The following is a 27106-nucleotide window of genomic DNA, read 5'->3' as shown; positions in this document are numbered from 1 at the left end:
TTTTTACAAACTGGCAACAAATAAAAAACTGTCAGATGAAACATTATTAATCGATTTGAATAAAGACTCGATTATGTAGTCCGAAATAAGGGTCCTATATGCTTTTAAATGTAATTAATCTAAAATTGAAATAATATTCGTTTACATTAATATTTTCTAAGCCAGTGTCATCACTTAAGGTTAAGTCATAAATATTGATTTATCGGTAAAACGAATTACGGTAGAAGCAATAAGCATATAGGACAACGCTAAAACGATAATGGTGGTGGTTTGTTTTGTTTTGTTTTCGAACCAAACAATTTGAGAAGCTATTTGATGTAAAACATTATTTACCATCTTTAAAGCACGAGAAATAATTTTAAACCTTCAAGTTGTAAATATAAGAAGACTGTGTGCATTACTTCATTTACGATTTGGTTAAAAAAATAAAGAGAAAGTGGCTATGTATACGAAAAAGCTGTTACTTGAATGAAATGTATTTTTTTGTTAAGATTCTTGAGTTATTTGCTTTAATGTCGACGCGCTAGTGAGATACACTACATCAATGGATCATAAAAATGATATTAAAAACAATTTGCTGTGTATGGCATGTCTGTGTGTTGGTAGGTCTATACATGAAGTTAAAGATGAAAAATTAAAAAAATATTACATGGATATATTGAGCGAGATACCAGTAAGTTAAAATTGTAAAAAAATATTCATATAAAACTATTTATACTATTATTTTTGCTAACTTGAAATTTATATATCTATTAAGGGGAGATTAATGTTTTTTTTTTTAATTTATTATACCACAATCTTAGACTTCATTACCTTTATTAAATTAACATTTTTTTTTATTGTTAATAGAGGACAAGGTTCATCATAATTATGCTTCAATGTATTATTAAACATGTTAAACAATCTTATTAATCAAAGCAACCAATATAAAATATTTATTATATAATATAAATTATTATTATACATAAAATCAACAATTTTTTTCAGCTCAATGACATACAGATGGTCGTCCCTATCGTTTGCTGGGAGTGTGATACTGTTCTAAAGAAGGTTTTGTCATTTAGAGAGCAAGTTAAGGATTCTTATAGGATATTACAAACATATACAGAGGTAAAAGACATTTAAAAACAAACTAACATTTTTTATATTAAGCTGTAGCAATAAAGACTTAACTACCTTATACAGATGTCAACTACAACTGCAAAAGAGGTTTTATGCATAATTAGAAAGCTGTATTCAAACAGCTAGGTAGAAATTCATCAAGGTTTCATGAGAAATTACACCACATATAACTCTCTAGCTAATATTCTTAAAAATTAAATAAAAATCACTAAAAAAGGTTTTAATGTGAATTTTAGAGAGATTATTGCTCTCAAAACTAACTTCTACAGTAGAATTGTTCTTGTTTAGCAGATATAACACAATGTAAACCCAATAGCCTATAATAGAGGCTTAATATTCTCTCCTTTAGAGGGAAAAGGTTCTATATATACATAATTTTTTTTTTTTATCAGACTAAGCTCCTGAACTTAGTTCATACAAAAACTATTTAGTTTTATCTGTAGGCACAGACTTAAAATCTTAGATACCATTTTATACTAATCATTTTTTTACATGACAATTGTACTATGAGAAATTGTAAATGTTAACTTTTTTTCTCTTTGTTTAAATACTATTTTGAAAGGCCCGAGGCTATATTCCCATGGCCCTTAATATTATTATGTTATTAATAATCTTACGAATGTTTCAGAATCTTAATGAGTTCCTATTGAGTGATGTATCAAGAACTCCGAGACTGAAAGTCCACATCAATGATCCCGTAACAATAAATCCACCGAATAATGATATAAAGGAAGTTAAAGTAGAAATAAGTGAAGGTGAGATATATGTAAACTTACATTAACACCCTGTAAATTTCCCACTGCTGGGCTAACATTCCTCTCCCTCTGTGGAGGTGGCAACGTAGGTGATATCCTCCAAAACCTTTTTTGGACCATATTCCACCACGCTGCCCCTTGATGGATACACATGGAGCAGATTTTCGATGAAATTAGACACATGAATTAAGGTTTCCTCACAATGTTTTACAACTTCTAAATATGAAAGTATGAAATGTCCACCGGTCTAAAGACTCTCCTCCGTCTTGTTAAGAAGGCTTTGGATTTTATACTATGCTGCTTCAATATAAGTTGGCTATACAATCCTTACTATGTTTTCCATGATGATGGAATCGAGCATGAGATGAGTTTTAAATACAAACTAAGCATTTTGCATGTTTCTGCTAATTATTGACGGCTTCCGTGGTCGAGTAGTCTGTTACATTGTGGATACGCTACTCTGAGGTCCTGGGTTTGATTCCCTGCCGAGTCAATATAGAATAAGTTCCTTAGTTCCCTATGCTGTCTTGGGTCTGGGTGTTCGTACCATTGTTACTTCTGATCTTTTACAACACAAGTGCTTTTAGCTAATCATGTTATGATATTACATATAGAGGTGTTTTTATTTTCAAAATTGGTTGTTTTATTTAACTAAATGTACTTGTCTTATAATTTATATCTTTTTCAGATATAAATAAGTGTGAGAAACAAAACGGTAACGCTACCACTGATGTCTCAGATACGGAACCAGAGATGGCAATACAAACGGTGCTCTGTGACGTTAAGACGGATAGAAAGAAAAGGAAGGTACGTAAAGACTTCCAACGATTTTGTGTTCTATTGTTTCTATAATTGGCTATTTGACTGGTTTTTAAAATCCATTTTATATTATTTAGAGGTTAGGAATCCAATAAGAGGTGATCTTTTTATTTCCAGTACATATTTGCCGAAAATTATCATATTAAAAATTCCATATTTAAATAACGCGCGAAAACGCTATTTGGACAATACGAGACCGTAATGGGGTCGGTGACGTCACTTGCCTGTATTTTAATCTGTGGTACATATTACTATATGGCAAGCAAGGTTAACAAGCAAGTGACTTGATTAAGCCCGGCCAATCGGGAGCGTTTTGTATCACGTGGCAAACGTTTATTTATGGATTTTTTTTATTATTTTCATCTTTCATTAATAAATTACCATTTTTAAACTCATAATATATACTGATTGCAATAATTGACAATTTTTTTTTACGCATTGTCAAATAGCCAATTAGAAAATTTATCTTGGTCGCAACTCTTATGTCAAATAATGAAGGTAAAATCAACTCTATGTGATTTTTTTGATTTTAATTGTTTGTATAATCAATTAGGTTGAATAAAAATAAAAAAAAACCTTAGATTAACGTTTTACAAGCGAAATACATGCACGTATCGGAACGCCGGTAGAAGTGATAACTTAAACTTTTCGAAATATGGCTAGAGCTGTTAGAGTGAGACAGAAAGAGTCTGACGTTTGCGTGAGAGAAAGAGAAATTAGACTATCTGGCGCCGTTACGTAAGGAAGCTTTTTTTTTTTGTGTGTTATGTATTGCTGTTGGCCCTACTGGCCTTCACAGCGTCACCTGACTTTCGGGCGAGAACTAATGTCCCCTGCCCTGAGGTTGAGCGCGGGGCTCTAAATTAAAACTAAATTAAAACTAAAGTTCGTCCTGAGGGTGTCTCCTATGAGATCGCACCTCGGCTCAGAACGAAATCGGTGGGGAGTGATTCTAACACTGAGTGAATTTACTGACGTCTCGGCCGCCTCCGAGACGTCGCATAACTGGGTCTGTCGTAAGGAAGCGGTTTGCTACCAATAATTATCACAAAATGTAAAGTACGACACAATTGAGATGTGGCATCGGCAAATGCAATAAAACCGATCACTGCCGATTCACAACCAACAGAAACAGCTCCCTATCGCGCCACTCGACGCTATTCGTCGCTATAGATTCCCGCGTCAGTTCGACCCGAGACAGCGAGTGCGTGTAAAGCGACGCGTCGAATTGACGAATATATTTCATGTGATATTACAAGTTATGACGTTTGTGTAAAGATCATATTCACATGAGAAATAAATATTGATAATTTGGGATGGCGTACTCAATTCGGATGTGATCGGTTTTACGAATTTTGCCGATGATACATCTAAGTTGTGTCGTACTATAAAACATTTCTTTCAGAACGTTACAAGATCGAATAAATCTCGGCAAAGGAACGCGCGTTTCCAGAAAGATCCCGTCGCCATTGAACTGAGAACGGATTACAAGGATGTGAAGATTGAATGGAGGAATGGTTTGTTTTTGAATTTGAATATAGAACACTGTAACTTGACTGAGTCGAGATGGCCCAGTGGTTAGAACGCGTGAATCTTAACCGATGATTGCGGGTTCACACGCAAGCACCGCTGATTCATGTGCTCAATTTGTCTTTATAATTCATCACGTGCTCAGCGGTGAAGGAAAACATCGTGAGGAAACCTGCATGTGACAAATTTCATAGAAATTCTGCCACATGTGCATTCCACCAACCCGCATTGGAACAGCTTGGTGGAATATGTTCCAAACCTTCTCCTCAAAGGCAGAGGAGGCCTTTAGCCCAGCAGTGGGAATTTACAGGCTGTTGTTGTTGTTGTAACTTGACTATAATTTGGCTTTTTTTTTAATTTATTGTCTGCGAAAGATGTTATGTCCCTTGTGTAATTACTCAAGAATTTCCAATGCATTCGAAAATCAAATCAAAGCCTATAGAGTATTTCCTGTTGTTTGTCTGTCTGTTTGACTGTACAGACAACAGGACAAAGTGTATTTAGGCAGCTCTTTTGCTGTTTGCCTAAATATATTACAGAATTTGTTTATTTACGACATCACATTAGAAACTTCCAAAATGATCAGTGTATCCTTTACTATATTGTCTATGTATTATATACAAAAACCTTCCTCTCGAATAACTCTATCTATTGAAAAAAAACCGCATCAAAATCCGTCGCGTAATTTTAAAAATCTAAGCATACATAGGGAGAGACAACGGTGAGCGACTTTGTTTAATACTATGTAATGATTTTTATTTAAATTTTTCTGTTACAGATTTGGAAAAAAAATCAAACAATAGTGAACATTTGGATTTAAATTTGAATGATAAAAATGACGATTTAAATACAAGTAATGAAGTGGATACGAATCTTAATAAAAAGAGGGTGAGTTTGTTGTATTAAAATCAATGAAATAATCAGGGTTTAGGGGATTTTCGGGGCGGGTTTTAGGGGAGAGCAATTGGAGATAACTGACTTAATATCAATGTAACATATGTTTTGATATTTGTATATAGTTGAATAATATTACTATATGTATATTGTTTTAAAATAAACTGATAGAACGCGTGCATCTTAACCGATGATTGCGGGTTCAAACCCAGGCAAGCACCACTATATATATATATATATATATATATATATATGTGTTTAATTTGTGTTTATAATACATCTCGTGCTCGGCGGTGAAGGAAGACATCGTGAGGATGCATGTGTCTAATTTCATCGAAATTCTGCCACATGTGCATTCCACCAACCCGCATTGGAATCGTGGTGGAATATGTTCCAAACCCTCTCCTCAATGGATGAGGAGGCCTTATCACAGCAGTGGGAAATTTACATGCTGTTACTTTATTTTACTTTTAGAAATTAAATTGTTGATATATATTATAAATAAAAAAAAATAAAATATTTTTTGGTAACAATCAATGTTATTGTCAAAGTCCCACTGCCAGTATGACGTCACACTTTTAGTAGAAAACATTTATACATAATATTGTGATTTATTTTTCTTACTCACATAGGCTCCCTAAGAAAGTCGTATAAATATTGTTTGGTATTAAAAATTAAATATTTAATTTATTTACAGACAGCACAAAATAAGAGTTTAGCAATGGAATCGAAATTGAAAGTTGAAAATGAATTTTTGGAAATGGACGATTTGAAAATGGAATCGGACACAGGTAACGTATACGGACATATGTTCCATGCGCATGCATGCACATGCATATTTAGACTCATATATCACATTACTAAACAAGGCGTTACAAGATAATGCATACTTTAATTCAAAAAATATTTTGTTCAAACTTTACAATTACTTTTGAATGGTCTATTTATAAAGCTATACTAGCTGTGCCCGCGATCTTGAACGCGTTTGAATTTAACAAAAAGAAATATTACTGTAGCCTAAGTTACTCCTTATTATATCAGTTAACTGCCACTGAAAGTCCCGTCAAAATCGGTCCAGCCGTTCCAGAGATTAGTCGGAACAAACAGACAGACAGAATATGATCTTTGCACAAACGTAATAACTTGTAATATCATATGACCTAATATATTCGTCGATTTACATGCACTTGCTTTCTCTGACGCGGGAATCTATAGCGACGAATAGCGTCGAGTGGCGCGATAGGGAGCTGTTTCTATTGGTTTTGTAAATCGGCAGTAATCGGTTTTATTTTCATTCCATTGCATTTTCCGACGCTACATCTAATTTGTGTCGTACTATATTTGATTCTCCTAGAAGATTCTTTGGATGGTTCCCGCAACTCTGATATGGATGTTGAAGATTTGGATAAAGAGATCCAGTCTTTACTGGGTGACGTCAACGAGAAGGATGATGAAACTGCGAAGAAAACTAATAAAAAGGTTCGTATTTGTTAGGCTAGTGTTGAAAAAGCAAGCAATGTATCGCTGTCAAAGGATTTTGTTATTGTTTTGACATATTCGAGATCGTTCTAGAATACAAGTTAACTGTCAAACGGAAAAGAAAAAACCTATATAGCCAGTAATCATTATTACGGACCTAATTATTGATAAGTCATTTTGTGTACACAGTATAGTATACAGTGGTACATATAGTAGGCAAGCAAGGTTAACAAGCAAGTGACGTCATCATAGACCCGGCCGATCAGGAGCGTTTTGTGTCACGTGACAAACATTTAAACAACAACAACAACAGCCTGTAAATTCCCACTGTTGGGCTAATGGCCTCCTCTCCCATTAAGGAGAGGGCTTGGAACATATTCCACCACGCTGTTCCAATGCGGGTTCGTGGAATACACATGTGGCAGAATTTCTATGAAATTAGACACGTGCAGGTTTCCTCACGATGTTCTCCTTCACCGCCGAGCACGAGATGAATTATAAACACAAATTAAGCACATATATATATAGCGGTGCTTGCCTGGGCTTGAACCCGATTAATCGGTTAAGATGCACGCGTTCTAACCACTGGGCCATCTCGACTCAATAAAAATAATATATAAAAAATACACATCAGTAAAAAGGCATATTATTCGATACAAGATTTAAAAACGTTGATATGTGCCAAACCTTCTCCTCAAAAGGAGAGGAGGCCTTTAGCCCAGCAGTGGGAATTTACAGGCTGTTGTTGTTGTTGTATATTTTTATAAACGTTTTGAATAAACGAAACGGCAAAGTTAAAAATGATTGCGGAATTTTATTATATAAACGGATACCTCGAAATAAATGTATTTTAACAACTGGTTGAATTTTTCCAGGTCAAGAAGGGAGTATCAGAGAAGATCCTAACCGTTGATCTGTCTTACGACGAAATGCAGAAGGAGAGATCGCGTCTCGCGAACAGAGACAGTTTCGTACGCGCTCAGTACAAGTGCGAAACGTGCCTTATCCTATTCAACTGTGCTTCATCACAAAAGGCCCATCATTCGAAGAAACACGAGGTAGATATTACACAGTACAAAACAAAGTCGCTTACTGTCTGTTGCTATGTTTTTTTTTTATGGTATATGTCGGCGGACGAGCATATGGGCCACCTGATGGTAAGTCACCATCACCCATAGACAATGACGCTGTGAGAAATATTAACTATTCCTTACATCGTCAATGCGCCACCAACTTTGGGACCTAAGATGTTAAGTTTCCTTGTGCCTGTAGTTACACTGGCTCACTCACCCTTCAAACTGGAACACAACAATACTGAGTACTGTTGTTTGGCGGTAGAATAACTGATGAGTGGGTGGTACCTACCCAGACGGGCTTGCACAAAGCCCTACCACCAAGTAAAATGCTTAGATCTTTCCAATTACACAACTGGTTTTGATGCGGTTTCGTTTATTAGATAGAGTGATTCAAGAGGAAGGGTTATATGTACAATACATGCACAATATAGTAAAGAAACACTGAAAATTTTTAGAAGTTAATAATTTTGTAGAATATTTTCAACCGACTTCCAAAAGGAGGAGGTTATCAATTCGTCTGTATTTTTTTTTTTTTTTTTTTTTTTTTTTTATGTTTGTTACCTCATAACTTTTCACTGCGTGGACCGATTTTGATAATTTTTTTTTTGTTTGAAAGGTAGTGCTTCCCGTGGGGTCCCATTTTTTTTATTTTTTTTTCCGATGATGGTATCCATGTGAAAACGACATAAGTCTTAAATTTGCATTACGTATATGCGCGACAAATAGGTGAATAACTGAAAATCACGTTAACCAATTTTGATAATTCTTTTTTTATTATAAAATATATACTTCAAGGGTAATTTGGTGAAAGTTTGGTAAGGTTCTGAGCACAGGATCCATGACAAAGAAACGGAACGGAAGGGAACGGAACAATTCTGAGGAGCACGTTAGCGATACTCGGTCGAATCTTTTATTTATAGGTTATTTGGATATTTGAGTCACCTTCCGTAATATGGTTATGTTTATGTAATTATCATAGTCGAATATTATAATCAACTAGCTACCCATCCCGGCTTCGCACGGGTGCAATACTGAAACTAAATATACTACAGAATTTGTTTATATACGACATCACATCGCAAACTTCTAAAATTATCAGTGTTTCTTTACTATATTGTTCATGTATTATTTACACAAACCTTCCCCTTGAATCACACTATCTTTTAAAAAAAACTGCATCAAAATCCGTTGCGTAGATTTAACGATATAGGGACAGAGAAAGCGACTTTGTTTTATACTATGTAGTGATGGAACTCCTATACGGCTCGTAGTTAGGGTGCGATATAGGGCAGAATTTCTTACTATCTTTAATCAAATTTTGTGTATGTGATGTGATGTCATATGATGTACGAAATATAGTTGGTCTTTTGAAAAAACTTTGAAGTTTTTTTGCTGAGTTCGATTACAGCTCTTTCGAGGGATCCTTGTAGTTTACGCCGCGTGACGTATTAAATCCGCATTTTCGAAAGTCTATTTTTGCTTTATTCGCAAGTTTCCTTTGAAATTGTCCTCGAAGTAGTTTCTGAATCATATAAACGAACGGAACGCTTAATCAATCCATATTAAAAAAAATTAGTTAGTCAACATCAGCTTCACTTAAAATCAAAAAATAAATAAAATTTTAACAAAAAGAAAAACCGACTTCAAACAAAACACTATTTTAAAACAAATGAATATGCACGAAAAAGTAATAAAAATAATTGCGTATTCAACATATTTTTTAGAGTCTTCCTAAGTTAAATGAAATGAAAAATATTAGACTACTTAAAAGTCGATTAACGATTATATCATGTAGTTATAATTATTGTTATATTTGGAGTCGGTGTCAGCCAATAAAACCCTACAGTATATCTATCAAAAAACAATACGAGAATACTTTAACAAATATGTTTTTTACAAATTACCTTTTACACAATAATATACTGGATCAATCAAGGGGCTCGTATCGCTTCTTTCTTTTGATTGTTGGGGCAAGGGCACCGTGGCTGACACCGGCTCCAAATATACCAATAACTATAACTACATTATATAATCGTAAATCGACTTTTAAGTAGTCTAATATTTTTCATTTCATTTAACTTAGGAAGACTCTAAAAAATATGTTGAATACGCAATTATTTTTATTACTTTTTCGTGCATATTCATTTGTTTTAAAATAGTGTTTTGTTTGAAGTCGGTTTTTCTTTTTGTTAAAATTTTATTTATGTTTGTTTTCGAAACCGGGGCGGGGAGTAAAGTATGTTATGTTCATTGTGAAAATCTAAACTAGCTCACTTGCCCTTCAAACTGGATCAGAACAATACCAAATCTTGCTGTTTGTCGCAGAATATCTGATGAGTGATACGTATTCAGTCTGGTTTGCATTAAGCCCTACCGCCAAGTTATAGTTAGTTCACTATATCTTTGTAAGCAATTGTTTTTCCTTTCAGACACCCGGCAATTTCATTTGTTCAATATGTAAAACTATTATATCAACAGTAGAGGCGTTTACAGCGCACTACAGGAGGCATACGAAAAGGTACGTATAGATGTAGCATCGGAAAATTCAATAAAACCGATTCACACAACCAACAGAAACAGCTCGCTATCGCGCCACTCGACGCTATTCGTCGCTATAGATTCCCGCGTCAGTTCGACCCGAGACAGAAGTGCGTGGAAAGCGACGCGTCGAATTGACGAATATATTAGGTCATACGATATTAGAAGTTATTACGTTTGTGTAAAGATCATATTCACATGAGAAATAAATATTGATAATTTGGGATGGCGTACTCAATTCGGATGTGATCGGTTTTACGAATTTCGCCGATTATACATCAAGTTGTGTCGTACTGTACAACTTGTGTTAGTTGTTTCATTGGTAGAAATTAATGAATAAACAATTGACCTTCAATTGATGTGACGTCATTGGTCGATATTTAATTATCTGTGGTGTTCATTGTGGATTCGACATGGCGTTTTGATTGTAGGGGAAGATTTGTGTTTATAATTCATCTCGAGCTTGATGGTAAAGGAGAACATAGTGAGGTAACCTGCATGTGTCTAATTTCATAGAAATTCTGCCACATGTAAATCCACTATCACTGGGGCAGCGTGGTGCAATATGTTCCTAAACTTCTCCTCAAAAGAGTAGGCTATATCCCAGTAGTGGGAAATTTGATGTCACTATTATTACATAGTATAAAACAAAGTCGCCTACCACTTACCATAACTACAGGTACAAGGGACATAACATCTTAGTTCCCAAGGTTGGTGGCGCATTGACGATGTAAGGAATAGTTAATGTTTCTTACAGCGTCATTGTCTATGGATGATGGTGACCACTTACCATCAGGTAGCCCATATGCGCCGCCAACTAATACCATAAAAAAAAAAAAACAAAAACCATTGTCTGTCCACATGTATGCTTTGATATTTGAAATTACGCAACCGATTTTGATGCGATTTTTGACCATAGATAGAGTTATTCGAGAGGAAGGTTTTTGTATATAACACACGGACAATATAGTAAAGAAACGCTGATAATTTTAGAAGTTTCTAATGTGATAACGTAAATAAACAAATTCTGTAGTATATTTAGTAGGGGCCGGGTTGCTAGTTATTATTATTAATTAATAATTTTGTTTAAAGGTATGAATGTGCTGTCTGTAAGAAGCGGTCTTCAGATCTAAAGGCCATGTACCAGCATATGTTCAAAAGACACGACATCACGCTCAAGAAGTACAAATGTAATATATGTGGAAAGGTTTCCAAGTGAGTATCATATAATATGACATAGTTGCTATGTTTGCTGTTCGTTCTTGAAACATCTAAACACATATAAGTAAATAAATATTGGACAACATCACATACATTACTCTGATCCCAATATAAGCAGCTAACGCACTTGTGTTGTGGAAGATCAGAAGTAACGACGGCACAAACACCCAGACCCGAGACGACATAGAAAACTACTAAACTTTTTCTAGCAATCAGGTCGAAAAAGGAGCTGTTAATCGGTCTGGGTCTTACTTATGGTCTAACGGGGGTCCTGGACGCAACCTTTGTGGTGTCGTCGTTACTTCAGAACTTCCACAACACAAGTGCGTCAGCTGCTTACATTGGGATCAGAGTAATATATGTGATGTTGTCCAAAATTTACTTATTTACTGTACGACATTATTTTATTTCGTGTTAGAATTTTGTTGAAGACAGTCTTGGTAGGTACCGTCCACACAAAAAATAGTCTTTTTATATTGTTGGGTTTTGGTTTTGAAGAGCGAACGAGTGTTACAGACAGAAGGGATATAACATCTTAGTTACTTTTGAATCAAAACAGAATAATAAGAATTGATGTATAGCGGGAGATTTGATGAGAAGTTGGCTGATGATGAAGATGGCCGAGTGCTAGCCGGACTGGGTAACAACCGCTCATCAGATAACCCAAAAAGCTATACTTAGTTATTTTGTGTTCAAATTTGAAAGGTGAGTGAGCCAGTGTAACAGCAAGTACAAGGGATATAACATTGGTTGGATTAGTAACGCGTTGGTGTTATTTCTTGCGGTACCAATGTCTGTCGGCGGTGTTACCCATTGACCAGCAGGTCAAAAAATCCTGTTTAAAAAAAAAGAAAGAAATGCTCGACCGATTTTGATAAAATTTCAATGTATAGCATCTTCTCATTTTCTCAGGTCGATAGACAGCCACAGAATCCACCGTGACACGCACAAGGCTCGCGTCGCGTGCTCGCAGTGCGACAAGACCTTCAGTCACCGAGCTGGGCTCATGAACCATCGCCTGTGAGTACCTGTACTGATATTACTAACTAAAGTCTTAGTTACTCCTCATTACATCAGCTATCTCTCAATGAAAGTCCCATCAAAATCGGTCCAGCCGTTCCAAAGATTAGATAACAAACACACAAAAATTTAAAAAGAATATATTTTAGCACATGTACTGTGTATACATACATGTCTTTAGTAAAAGCTGTTATTTCAATGTTACAAACAGACACTCTAATTTTATTATATGTATAGATAAACAGTAGTGCACAATATAGTTGGGTTAAAAAATCGTATATAAATTTAGGGCTTGTTCATCTACTTACTTCCATTGGTATACGCTGTACGATATATGTAGTATCTAAACATACTATCGTAAATTTCGTATTCGTAACCATATCTGAAACCGGTGAAATATTATTTATTTATACGAAATGACGAGACCATAAAGGGTCATTAATTTATAACGTAAGACTATTATTACTAGTTTTTGACCCAAATTATAAGAAAAAAATAAGGATAGACTGACACCCTCCAACCTGTTTAATATTTATTACATACGAAGCTTAAGAAAAACAAGGTTTATTTTTGAAAAAAACAACTATTTTTTTATTTTCACGGACGTGCATATGGGCCACTTGATGGTAAGTGGTCACCATCATCCATAGAAAATGACGCTGTCAGAAACATTAACTATTCCTGACATCGTCAATGCGCCACCAACCTTGGGAACTAAGATGTTATGTCCCTTGTGCCTATAGTTCCCGCTCACTCACCCTTCACACCGGAACACAACAATACTGAGTACTGTTGTTTGGCAGTAGAATATCTGATGAGTGGGTGGTACCTACCCAGGCGGGCTTGCACGAACACATTTAGGAATTGTTTTGATTGTTAGTCAAATTTGGATTTTTTTGATCTTACCTAAAAACTATCGGCTCTCCTACCCACCATTTTGTAAGAAAACAACGACATGGATACCTCCCCCCCTCCTAAATCGTCTTACGTCATCAATGAATAGCCCCTAAGATCGTTGATTAGTAATTTCGTAAAACAATGTTTAAAAGCGATGGTGACCACGATTCCGATAAAAATAAACACTGTGTTTTAATTCCAGCACAGTGCACGAATCGCAGAACGAGTTTCCGTGCACGGTGTGCGACAAAGTGTTCAGGTGGAAGACCAGTCTGAAGAGACATTTGGAGAAGCACGACACGGAGGTCAGTGTGAAGAGAGTTTTATTTCCATGTACAGTCAGAGTAAGAAAACCTTCGTCAGTTTTCAAATACTTTATCAAGTCGTCGTCTCTTGGTACCTTTTGAAACTAAAGCACTGAACTGACAACTGAATATAAAATTAAACTTACATAGTTACAACTTGGTTCAAAATAGTGTAACATCTTTGGAGTACGTCTGATTTTATATCAACGTGAAATATTTTTAATGACGTAATTAGTCATAGATGTGATATATTCTGCTGAATTGTCAAAATATGTCTGTCAGTGTCATATACTCTCGATCGGTAAAGCAGATCGATCATACTGAGCACACGATAATAGATCTTAAGGTGACGAACCTTTTCTTACCCCGACTGTGCTAGTAGTCGCGTTTTAGGTCGTTAGTAGTCATGTGTTTGGCAAAGAAGCCTGTGTCCTGTCCTGGATTTAAAGTTTGTAAAAAATATCATCAAATTCGGTTCAGCGGTTTGACAGTTCAGGAGCGACAGACAGACAGAGTTACTTTCACGTTTATGATATAAGAACTAGCGCGCACTGGTGACTTTTGTCACGGTGACTGTTTCGCCACTTTGATTGATTGGCCAATCAGGAGCGTTTTGGGTCACGTGACAAACGTTTGAAAATTTGCTTTTTTATTTATGGATTTTTGAATATATTGAGTATTATTTTCAACTTTCGTTAGTAAATAACCATTTTTAAACTCATAATATACACTGATTACAATAATTGACACTTTATTTTTCGCATTGTCAAATAGCCAATGGTTTCAGAATAAGGGCAGCAGTCCATCGAAGAGGGCGTACTGCGCGTCTTGCGAAATCACCTTTTCGTCTGTCTGTTCGTTACAGCGTCATCTCCGTAACAGCTTGAAGCACGTCACACATGATCAGCTCAAGTAAGTTAATGGTACCACCCATCAGATATTCTACAGCCAACAGTGGCGGATTTACAAATCTGCCGCTGGTAGGCTAGTTGGCTATTCAAATTTTGCCGCCCCTATTTTGTTTTGCAACATTTATGATTTGTGTTCTGTCGTCCTCATTACATTGGTATTTCCCGTTATTAGTATGATTATAAACTAGGTGATATTTCTGTCAGTTACTAGATTATCTTTCTAACCCGCTATGTAGTGACGAGTATACGGATTACAGACGTAATGTGTATGCATATAATTATGAGTTTTTTTTTTAATTTCTGTAAGATAATAACAAATTTGGGCTAAATTTGCCGCCCTAGGCAGATAACTAAGATAAGATAACCTATTGGTAAATCCGCCACTGACGGCTAAACGGTACTCAGTATTGTTGTGTTCCGGTTTGAAGGGTGAGTGAGCCAGTGCACCTACAGGCAAAGAGACATAGCATCATAGTTAGTATATATGGTCACATATGGTGGTTACAGCATCTAACTTAAATGAATATTTTCGAAGATATTACATACTAGCTTTGCCCTAGTGTGCGACCTTGTACGCGTTTTAATTAATATATTGTTGTAGCCTAAGTTACTCCTTATTAAATCAGTTATCTGCCAGTGAAATGGGTCCAGCCGTTCCAGAGATCAACCGGAACAAACAGACAGACAGACAGACAAAAATTGTAAAAAAATGTTATTTTGGTATAAGTACCGTGTATACATATATATGTATTGAGTGAAAAAGGACTATTTAATATTACAAACAGACACTCCAATTTTATTATATGTATAGATTTAATAGGCAGGGACATAGCGGTTTGTATTGTCTAATGACAAAAAGCCGTGAACGTTGTAAGACATTCTGTAGTATATTTAGCAATAGCATTGCCCGTGCGAAGCCGGGCGGGTCGCTAGTAAATTACTATATATTGGATGGGGGCTTTTCGTATTTTATAATTAAAAAGTTACACTAAAATCGCTCTAGTTTCTGGCTGATCCTGATGCCATTGGATGTTTAATGTGTTAACAGCAGGAAAACAAAAGTAAAAATGTATTAGTATATATGTCTCCGTGAGATTACAAAATTCGTTAGTTCACAATCTGACGAGACAAATTGTAAACTGTCGATATATTGTGAGCCGTGAAATATGATTGCAATGTAACGCATTATTTTTCGCTATATTATAATCTATCGAAGTTGAACTGTTAGATTACAATCTGTCCCTGAAGCTATTCACAATATTTCGTTAGTTTACAATCTATGTCGTCAGATTGTAAACTAACGAAATTTGTAATCTCACGGTGACATATACAGGGTTATTTGTAAAACATTAACAACCTCGCAGGGCTAGATTGAGAACATCATAAACAACAACTTTTGTTTTATGACTTTTCATAACTCATTAATTTTTACTTTCATACAAAATTAAAAATATTAAAATTGATTTCTCTAATGTTAAAAACTCTATACGGCAATGAAAAAAAAAACAGTTAAAATAGTCTGATTTTAGCTCCACCCACAAAATGGGCGGAGTTAACACGCTTGACTTGACGTAATTAACGCTTTGATGCGCCGTCGCAGTCTTACGCTTTGATGTGCCCGCGCAACGTGCTCTTATTGCTAATTTCAGTTTACAGTCCGTTGATTTCAGTTAATAAGTTCACTATGCCATATTCCAATATCGAATATACTGAAATGGTTCGCATTTTAGCGAAATGCGATGACAACGTTTCAGAAGCATGTCGTCAATATGCGATTAAATTTCCAAATGTGCCTACTCCAAGCCGCGTGACAATGCTAGCTGCCACACAGCGATTACGCGATTACGGCCAATTCCGTTCTCCTTTAAGAGATAGTGGTCGTCCGCCAAGGCGCACAGTTCGTGAGGAAGAAGACATCATGGAGTTCTTCGAAGCCAATCCAGCAGCGAGCACCAACGATGCAGCCCGGCGGTTTAATGTATCGCAATACTTCGCATGGAGTGTTGTACACAATGAAGGGAAATATCCCTTTCACCTTCTTCGCGTCCAAGAATTAAACGAACCCGATAAACCCGCGCGAGTTGCGTTTTGTAACTGGGTGCTAAACGAGAGGCCAACTATTTTATGGACTGACGAAGCAACATTTGGCAGAGTCGGTTTGTTCAATTCTCGCAATGAGCATTTGTGGTGCCATGAAAATCCACACAAAACTAGACCACATCATTTTCAACACCGATTTAGCGTCAATGTGTGGGCAGGAATTGTAAATTCAACTTTACTAGGCCCTGTCTTTTTGGAGCGACTCAATGGAGAAACATACCTACGTTTCCTCACTGAAACACTACCAGATTTAGAGGAAGATATACCCCTCGCTGATTTACGTGTTATGTATTATCAACATGACGGAGCGCCAGCGCATAATGCTCGCGAAGTCCGGAATTTTTTAAATAACAATTTTCCTGGTCGTTGGATTGGGCGCGGCGGACCTCGTGCCTGGCCCGCTAGGTCGCCGGATATCACGCCATTAGATTTTTATTTATGGGGACACGTCAAAACATTGGTGTATAGTGGACGTGAAATCACAAGCCGTGAAATGTTAGTGGAGAAAATCACTTGGGCTTTCGACCAGGTTAAGTCAAACTCACAAGTGCTATCGAGAGTGAATGAACAATTAATTTTTAGGTGTGGATTATGTGTAGGTTGTGAAGGTGACTACATAGAACAATATGTGCGGAATACACACAGACATCCCCGGGATTTAACCCTTAGAGGTACAATAGAATAAAATTTAATTTAAAATAAGCATCATTGTATAGGTTCACCAATACATTAACATAATTTCATTGTATGTTTCACATTCCTAAGCAAATATAAAAGCAAGCAAGTCAGTATCAATTAAGCGTTCAAACAGACAAGTCATTCTCATTACCTAAACGCGATACTCACAAACTAGCTGGTCTCCATAAAACTATCAATTCTAAATGGTGTGTGGTTCCAAACCCATACTATCATTTTATTATGTTTTTGTTTTATTTTTAATTTGTTAAAACAAAATCAATGAGCTAAAACTTAAGTTTGTCTTTTAACTTGAGAAGAATCTTTATACCCAGATCCTAATTCCATCGTGAAATCAGTTTAACAGAGTTAAGATCATATTTTTTAAGTTAATTGTATAATTCATATTTGCATTTTTTTTTGTAAATGAGGCAGTCAGAATAATAAAAATATTGCCCTTAGGTTTTTTTGTATAAAGTTTGTTCATAATAAATTGTAAAAAAAAACAATTGAATGTAAAATTTAACAAGAATGTAATAATATTAAGCATAAAAATTAAAGCTTATTAAATTAAGGTCTGTTTTTTGTTTAAAAAAAAATTATTTCAGTTCTTAATTTATTATACAAAAATATTATTATAACAAATTAGATAAAGAAAGGAATAAAAGATATTGAGTCATATTAATACAGTTACTAAATACCATAGGGACATACAATACCAAGATTAATAAAAAACAAGGCCTTTTGTGTATAATAAAATAATTTTATTATTCTTATGATTGATGTTCAATTGAGATTTTCCTCTGAAAATTTGCAGGAAGGTTTGATAGTTTCCTGGTCTAGCTCGCTTGAGGTACCCAATCCCAGCTGGTCTGATCAGCTCTTTGCCAGCATGGTTGATATACAACTTTTGATAAGTTGTCTACCTGTAGAGATTATGAGACTTATTAAAGAACAGAAGTTTACTGGATAGAAAATACAATCCATTCTGAAATATGTATTGTGGAATTCATAAAACAAACATTTCATCAGAGGCGTTGGATTGAATTCTAATTGCAATATTAGCAATACCAAAAAGTTACATATGCAAAATAAAAATAGTTTTATTTAAATGAGGACTTTACTTTCACATTTTAAATCTAAGCAAATACATCTGCTGCTATTCAATTCCAAACTAAAAGAAAATAAAAATAGTTAAATTACATGCTTAATAATTTAGTTAATTTTTTTGTCTTATCAATTCAAAAATAACATTATTAATTTATGCTTCCTCTAAGAATTTAATTTTACTTTGTATTAGTAATGTAAACTTATTTTACTAAAAGAAAGGAATACCAATAACAACCATAGGAAATAACAATAAAGAAAGCTGTTGAGCACAAAGATGAGCTTTCTCTTCAATATTTTTGTCAAGAGAATAGAAATTGTATGACATTTATAAAATTTTAAATAGATTGGTTTATTTAAAATTGTTTAAGGGAGATCAACAAGGTCTTGTACACATCTGTACAGAGGTGCAAAGTAACAGACAACATTTAATCTTGTATCACAAAATACGCAAAATTTTACATAGGTAACTTAGGTATAAAGAATGAATTAAATTTTCCACACTTTAATATTAAAAAATATCCCAACAAAAGATTACATTAAAAAATGTAAAACATAGCAGAGAAATAAACATACTTACTATTTAATTTCCTTTTAATTGTCTTATGGTGGAAAGAACTAAACTTTCAATTTGCAACGGTCAGTAGCAATGTCGCAAAATAGTAGTCCAACTAAAAGTAAGTTGCAAAAACTGTTAAATCTAAAACTAATGATTCATAAAACAAACTCGTAAAACAAGACCGAAAAGTTGCAAAAAAATGTAAACAAATACATAAATGTCACATTGCAGGGTTTAATTTTAATTTATCTTGATTGGATATAGGCAATGATACTAGACCATACAGCCTTGTCTTTACAGTAAGATTCTGATAGATGGATAGAAAAGATACCTACTATTTTGAAACTGAAAAATAATTTGTTTTGATAAAACTTATTTGTTTTTATTCTATTGTTGAATGTAAATTAATAACACTGACTCCTTTCTTCTCAAAAAAAAAATTTTAAAATGCACTTCTAATTCTTGGTTCTGGTAGCCGGAATTTCAAGTTGATGGCCTGTTTTTAATGTTTAATAGATTCGTGTGTCATATTACTTTATAGAAATAGTTAAATGTTGAATACATTAGTCATACACGTAAATTACGTACCTAGGCATCTAAACATGCCGTGTGCCTAAACAAAACGATTTAACCTTTTATCATTTTAATACGGTCAGTTTTATGCTTTGATAAGTAGGAGTATGAAGGCGTTGTGGTTTACCTATGTACCTACATAATGAGTCACGATTAATATTATTACGGCTTTTGATGGATAGGCCGGCCAGATCAAATGTTGACAAGTTTTTAATTTATTGTGATTATCGGATTTTAGTTATTGTTCGATTAAATAACTCATTAGTTTACCTTGAATAAGATAAATTAAAGTAAAGTAATAGTAGTACAAGCAGTTTTACTAAAAAAAAGATTAGGTATTGATAATAATCATATTGTCTTTTGTTCATAAATAATTAAATAGGTACCTTATTTTAACTTAGATTGTTAAAATTGAGAAATATTTTTTTTCTTGTTCGTAATTAACTTTCATTTAGCTTTATAGCTTTTTTTAAACGACTTAAAATTGCGGTTTTTAATTTGTCGGGACTTTTTTATGTAGGTAGGTATGTTACGGAATCTCAAAGACGGTTTGACCGATTATGAAAATTCTTTTTTATTTCAAAGTATACTTAACAGTCGGTCTCATTATCAGGAGTCGAGGATCCTATTATCAGATAGGATCCGGGAGATTAGGTACATAGTTTAAGAAAAGGTATAAAATAATAATTAACTTTACTACGTTATACGAATACCAAATAACTAAATAATCTTTTGCAAATTAATTAGTCAAGTGTTTAAATTGAAACATGAGACTGAACATCACTTTTTGCTCGGCACTTCAGAGTAAAAATTTCCGGGAATCCTAATTCCGGACGTAAACATAAAATACAAACATTCACACTATGATAAACATTCGTCATCGTAGCCACGAGAGGAACAAAATCTGTTACATCCTGCAAACATTTGCGCGTCGCTGTGTCAGTTAAACTGATAATCAGGGTAGCCAGACGTCTGCGTTTGGTAGTCGCCAGAACCCAGGGTGGGGAGGAGCCCAAAATCGCTGCCTCATACGATAATGCAGAGTAGCCCAAAATCGACGTGAATTCGATCGGATTTTGTTAAAATTTGGAACGAACTTTTTATTTTGTTAATAATAATTGTTCAAAAAACTTTGTGTGAAATCGTGAATATCTAAATTCTGTTTTATTGTTTTTTGTGTAACAAACGTAACTTGCTTCCTTATCGACTGATCATCTGTTTGACAATAGTTATAAATTTTGCCACTCAAAATATTTGGTAATTCTTTGGCAATAATTGTTTACGCATGTTATCCAATCATTTTTTTAGAATTTTCAACCAAATAAATAGATATTTTCAATTCATTTTATCTGTCTTGAGTACGATTTCAGATAAAATAAAAAATATTAGGCATGTAGCGAAGTAGCCCAAAATCGTCAAAATAAAATCTCATGTAGCCCATTTGGGCGACAAGCGATTTTTCATATTTTTATATCGCCGTTTCGTCGGCGAGGTAGCCCAAATGGCGATAAATCGCCCAATCTGGCAACCCTGCTGATAATACGAAGACGTATAGCGAAGCGTGTGGGCGGCGCGAAACCCTTCTACGCGCTTTCCGAAAACCGCTGGCCAATAGCGAGCCAGTCACGTGATTACGTTGAGGGTTTTTACTATTATTATTAAATATGAATGACGCAACACGGAAGGATATTGAAATGTTAGAGAGTGCAACAAAAACTTGGAAATGTTTTTTTGGAAAAAATATTTAGTTTTGTTCAAGGTCATAAAACAAAAGTTGTTATTTATGATGTTCTTAATCTAGCCCTGCGAGGTTGTTAATGTTTTACAAATAACCCTGTATATTGTTTTACCCTTTATAGATTTATCTGCGACCACTGTAATCAGAGATTCGCTGACAAGACAAAGCTGAGGGACCACATCGAGGAGAAGCATCTCCACCGGACGTTTCAGTGCCCCATTTGTTATAAGGTACCGTTTTATATACAAGGTATCACCTTGGTGGGTATAGTGCGACACACCTTAGATGTAGCATCGGCATAATACGTAAAACCGATCACATCCGAATTGAGTACGCTATCCCAAATTATCAATATCTATTTCTCATGTGAATATGATCTTTACACAAACGCAATAACTTGTAATATCATGTGACCTAATATATTCGTCAATTCGACGCGTCGCTTTACACGCACTCGCTGTCTCGGGTCGAACTGACGCGGGAATCTATAGCGACGAAAAGCGTCGAGTGGCGCGATAGGGAGCTGTTTCTGTTGGTTGTGTGAATCGGCAGTAATCGGTTTTATTGAATTTGCCGAAGTTACATCTGAGTTGTATCGTACTATACTATCCGTGAAAATGATTTTTTAAAATGGTAGACTAATAACTATCTGATTTTATTAAAACAATAACAATCATTATTTCTAATTAATAACAAAAAACAATTGAATACGTCATTTTTTTTAAAACTCTGATATTATCTGTCCGAAGAAATTGGCGCCAAAATATTAACCCAAGCCTCTGTGACAGATGACAGCGCGCGCTTTTTTTTTAAAGTATTACGCTACAAGGTATTGATGCATCCGGCGGGGAGGTTTTATTATTTTTTTTTATTTCATGTAAGCCGTCTAAAAATCGTGTCGGTCTGGAGCAGCACGTCCGCGCTGTTCACAAGGGGAGACCGAATAACCGGATGTGTCATCACTGTGGTAAAGGATTTCCGGTAAGTTTGTTGTTGTTGTTGTGTTATGTGTACTTTTGTAGCGATACGACGATTATATTATGCTTAGAAAATATATATAATGATCTCTGTGCTAAAGTGGTGTGTACACCGGTTTTTCTGGTACGCCATTCCGAGGTTCCGGGTTTAATTCCCGGCGGATTCGATGTAGAAAAAGTTTATTAGTTTTCTACGTCGTCTCGGGTCTGGGTGTTTGTGCCGTCGTTACTTCTGATCTTCCATGACACAAGTGCGTTAGCTACTTGTATGTGATGGTATCGACATATAATATAAAATATTTGTCGGAAGAAATTTTGATACAAATGTATTTTTATACCGAAACGCGTTCGGATATAGTATATTTGTTTATTTCCGAACGGATATTCGATTTTTGAAAATCAATAAACAATTATGTGTTGCTTCTATATTGTATACAGATTTCTAGACGATCTTTTTTTAAGTTCAACATGTCTTACTAGTTAAATAAGCTGGACTGGACTTTTTCATTGCAAAAATTACATTTATAAATTAACTTGGTGTTACCATCACTCATCCTGTATTCTACCACAAACCATAAATACTTAGTGATGTGCGAAAAGCACCATGTGTAATTTTACCCATGGGACATGCCTTGGTGATAACTCTTAAAAAAAAATAATGTTGTAATAGTATTTGTTTTCTGTTTACCAGACAAAAGTCCAACTCGAATCTCACATCCGAACTCACACGGGCGAGCGCCCGTTCATGTGCGAGTTCTGTCCAACGACGTTTTCGCAGCAGTCGAACTTATACAAACACCATCGGCAGGTGAGCGAGTGGACTTAAGTTTGACCTTGAATTGACGCGATCTGATTGGTCGATCAACTGAATTATCTGTTTTCACGTGACGTCATTGGTCGGAATCTAAGCTATATGTGTTCATTCGATACAAGATTTTATCGGCGGTGAAGGAAAACATCGTGAGGAAACCTGCATGTGTCTAATTTCATCGAAATTCTGCGACATGTGCATTCCACCAACCCGCATTGGAACAGCGTGGTGGAATATGTTCCAACCCCTCTCCTTAATGAAAGAGGACGCCTTATCCCAACAGTGGGAAATTTACAGGCTGTTACTTTACTTTTATCTCTATTTATAATTACTAATTATAAACACTATTACACTTGAATACTTATATACACTTTATTTTTCTTCCAAAATTTCCGATAACAGTTTTGAAGGTCAAACGTCATTTTGTAAATCCATAGTGAATGTCACAGATTATTCAAGCTCTCGACCAATCACGCGTCAATAGACAAAATCGCTATGTAGCGATAAGGTCACTAAAATTGAACTCTTTAAATTCAAATCGTTTGTAAAAAATACTTTGGTAAAAAAGGCGTATTATTCGATACAAGATTTTGTAGATGATAAAAAAGCGTGGAGTTAATACCTGTTGACTTCCAAGCTGGATATATTAATTTAAATAATTGTATTAACTAACATGACTTTGTATTTTATGAATGTTGAAAAAGAGTAACTACTGAGTTTCTTGCCGGTTCTTCTCGGTGGAATCTACTTTCGGAACCGGTGATAGCTTCACTTAATTGTTAAATAACGATTCAAAAGTGCTTGTAAAAGCCCACTTGAATATAGTTTATTTTGATTTTGATTTTGAAGGCTGGATTTATGTTGTATTTATTTATTCAATGTACAATCTATATTATAATATTATAAATGTGAAAGTAACTCTGTCTGTCTGTAGCTATTTCACGTCAAAACCGCTGAACCGAATTTGATGAAATAGGCTATTTGACAATGCGAAGAATAAATTGTGAATTATTGTAATCAGTGTATATTATGAGTTTAAAAGTGGCTATTTTCTAAAGAAACTTGAAAATAATACTTAATTTATTCAAAATTCAATAAATAAAAATGCATTTTTTCAAACGTTTGTCACGTGACACAAAACGCTCCTGATTCTCCGGGCTTATGATGAAGTCACTTTCTTGTAAACCTTGCTTTTCTACTATATGTACCAAAGATTAAAATACAGCAAAGTGACGTCACCGACCCCATTGCGGCGCCATATTGTCCAAGTAGCGTTTTCGCGCGTTATTTAAATATGGAATGTTTAATGTGATATTTTTCGGCAAATATGTACTAGAAATAAGAAACACAACTTTTACTGGGTTCGTTAACCTCTACTAAATAATATAAAGTGGATTTTAAAAACCAGTCAAATAGCCTATTTGGTGTGAAACAAATATGAACTCCAATGATGTTGTAGTAAACAGATATGTTATTAACACGTTCAGTGCCAGCGACACGCCTAGCGTGTTCATGCGAATTTCTATAGCCACGCCGCGAACACGCTAGGCTTGTTCTAAGAATTTCAGTGATATCTTAAAAACTAGGCTAAATTATTCATTCAAACTAATTGTGTGCAATCTTCAAGCGATAAGCTACTGAGTTTTTAAGTGGCCCGTTAAAAATAAGATTTTTTTTTTATTTTACAAAAAAATGTCTTTCGTAATGCCGGCGACACGCTAGGCTTGTTCACTTATTAAGGATAATCATAGATTGTCAAACTGTTTTTTCAACAAACCACATTTTATTTATGGCTTATTACCAATTTGTTGAAAATTGAACTAATTTTGTTATTGTTTTCTCAAATTTGCGGAACTTTGTTACTTTTTTTTTTGTACAAATATCTATTATTATAAAAATTTATACACCTTTGTAGTATAAATAAAAATTTTAACAAAAAGAAAAACCGACTTCAAACAAAACACTATTTTAAAACAAATTAATATGCACGAAAAAGTAATAAAAATAATTGCGTATTCAACATATTTTTTAGAGTCTTCCTAAGTTAAATGAAATGAAAAATATTAGACTACTTAAAAGTCGATTTACGATTATATAATGTAGTTATAGTTATTGAATCGAATTGATAACCTCCTCCTTTTGGAAGTCGGTTGAAAACTATATAAGCCGTAATTCTGCCATTCCTATTTAATGACAAAGTTTATACTAAATTGTCTTACTTTGTGTTATGTTGATACTGATTATGTATTACAAGTACCTATATGTTAGTTCGATTAATCATTAACTACCACATACATACACCAAATATATAAAATTAAACACTAAATAAGGCTGATTTACCTTAAAAATGTAAACTCATGTCAACTTCAAATTCGTGTTACAAGAATTGAAGTAATGAAACAATAAAACGAGTTTAGCTTACAAGAAGCTTGATTATTTTTTAATTATTTGTTTATTAATTATTACTTATTTAATTGTTCTTTATTATTATATCAAGACATGTGCACCGAATCGATATCCTATGACCTTTGAACATTTCTAGCAACTAATAAGAAAGTGAACGAAACAAGTGAGATAAAAATTGATTTTAGAAATTAATAAGTATGTATTTGAGAAAACAAAAAAAGAAGGTGGATTTTTATGGACACTTTATGAAGCGAAATTTAAACTCTGTTTTAATTTGTATTGAAAGTTCTATTTTATTTTATTTGATTATACCTTGCTACTTTCAAACTGACCCGCGTCCTTTGCAGGGATACAACAGTAGATAACAGGTAACAGTATATATCATGAACAATTTTTTTATTGAAATACGAACTAAATCATAACGCGATAAAAAGTATATATCAAATTCGACACCAATATAAATATGATATGTGGGAATTTATTAAAAAGTTTTACAACCACTGATTACATTATGATGTTTACTTACCATAAAAGCGGTTTTTTGTCATAATTCCAGGATAAAACACTGACAACATTATTCTAAACACCTTAATTATTGCATAACACAAGAAATATTAACTAACAAAGTCCGTTTTAACAAAAAAATTATCATTTTTTGTTCCTGTGCCAGTGGACACGCTACGCTTGTCCATACAATTTATCTAGCGATGCCGGGGACACGCTTAGCGTGTTCGCGGCATTATGTATGGCGGCATCGCTATGAGCATAGGAAAAATTTAGGTGGCAGTGAACGTGTTAACGCGCAAAAAGTGAAGACTAGAAAACGTCCTAATTGGGACGTTTGCCTTTAGTTGTTTTACGTAGTAATACGTTATAATACATCATAATTACGTAGTAATACGTTTTGCGTAATTAAAACATCTAGTTATCCCTTTTACTTATTGTTTTTATCAAGCTATCCTTTTTACTTGTAACGAAATGTAAAATAAACGGTCCCCGGCGCGGCACACTTTTTTCTGTTGTTTAGTATGGGTATAACATATCTGTTTATTAGAATATCATTGATGAACTCCAAAAGACATGGGTTACTTTTTTGTTTCACACATGACAACCAACAGCCTGAAACGTGAGACCGCGCCCATGTCTTTGTATGTAGTAAGAAAGGTTTTTGTTTATTACAGGTACATTTAAATATCAAATCCAAGAGATACCTCTGTAAGAAGATGAAGATTGGGAATCAAGCTGGAGATTCACAGCAGTTCACATTGCCAATCATGCAGTACTTGCCAGAGAATGGCTTTACTTTATGATGTGTATAATAAATATTTATATATATAACTGTTTTGTGTTTATTTTATTGGCAGAGTTAGTTAGTTATAACCGATATAGAACAACAGCCTGTAAATTCCCATTGCTGGGCTAAAGGCCTCCTCTCCCTTTGAGAAGGTTTGGAACATATTCCACCGCGCTGTTCCAATGCGGGTTGGTGGAATACACATGTGGCAGAATTTCTATGAAATTTGTCACATGCAGGTTTCCTCACGATGTTTTCCTTCACCGCTGAGCACGAGATGAATTATAAAGACAAATTAA

At 34.6% G+C, this 27106-nt stretch overlaps 1 protein-coding gene and 1 long non-coding RNA gene across 2 annotated transcripts; one reads left to right on the top strand and one right to left on the bottom strand.

Annotated features, from left to right (window-relative positions):
* The first annotated feature begins 42 nt into the window (after positions 1-42).
* Positions 43-26824, top strand: LOC124542152 (zinc finger protein 483-like). Its single transcript, XM_047120089.1, has 18 exons — positions 43-673; positions 988-1110; positions 1751-1877; positions 2566-2684; positions 4102-4213; positions 5005-5114; positions 5818-5911; positions 6475-6599; positions 7475-7657; positions 10105-10193; positions 11306-11428; positions 12347-12454; positions 13554-13656; positions 14444-14568; positions 21441-21549; positions 22202-22300; positions 22988-23104; positions 26695-26824. Exons 1-18 carry the CDS (start codon positions 545-547, stop codon positions 26821-26823), a joined length of 2124 nt encoding a protein of 707 aa, XP_046976045.1. The 5' UTR covers positions 43-544; the 3' UTR covers position 26824.
* Positions 18092-20536, bottom strand: LOC124542153. The gene is made up of 2 exons (XR_006967306.1): positions 19030-20536; positions 18092-18268 (listed from the first exon to the last, which is right to left on the bottom strand). It is a non-coding gene; the product is annotated as an uncharacterized LOC124542153 (long non-coding RNA).
* Positions 26825-27106: the final 282 nt, after the last annotated feature.

This window comes from Vanessa cardui, chromosome 30 (genome assembly GCF_905220365.1).
Source record: "Vanessa cardui chromosome 30, ilVanCard2.1, whole genome shotgun sequence".
Classification (NCBI taxonomy): domain Eukaryota; kingdom Metazoa; phylum Arthropoda; class Insecta; order Lepidoptera; family Nymphalidae; genus Vanessa; species Vanessa cardui.
This window is presented reverse-complemented; position numbering and strand designations above follow the sequence as displayed.

Coding starts and splice junctions, on each gene's coding strand:
- LOC124542152 (XM_047120089.1), top strand. CDS start 545: ATGGATCATAAAAATGATATTAAAAACAATTTGCTGTGTATGGCATGT. Junction 7,658..10,104: donor ATCATTCGAAGAAACACGAG/GTAGATATTACA, acceptor TTTTCCTTTCAG/ACACCCGGCAATTTCATTTG. Junction 13,657..14,443: donor TGGAGAAGCACGACACGGAG/GTCAGTGTGAAG, acceptor CAATGGTTTCAG/AATAAGGGCAGCAGTCCATC.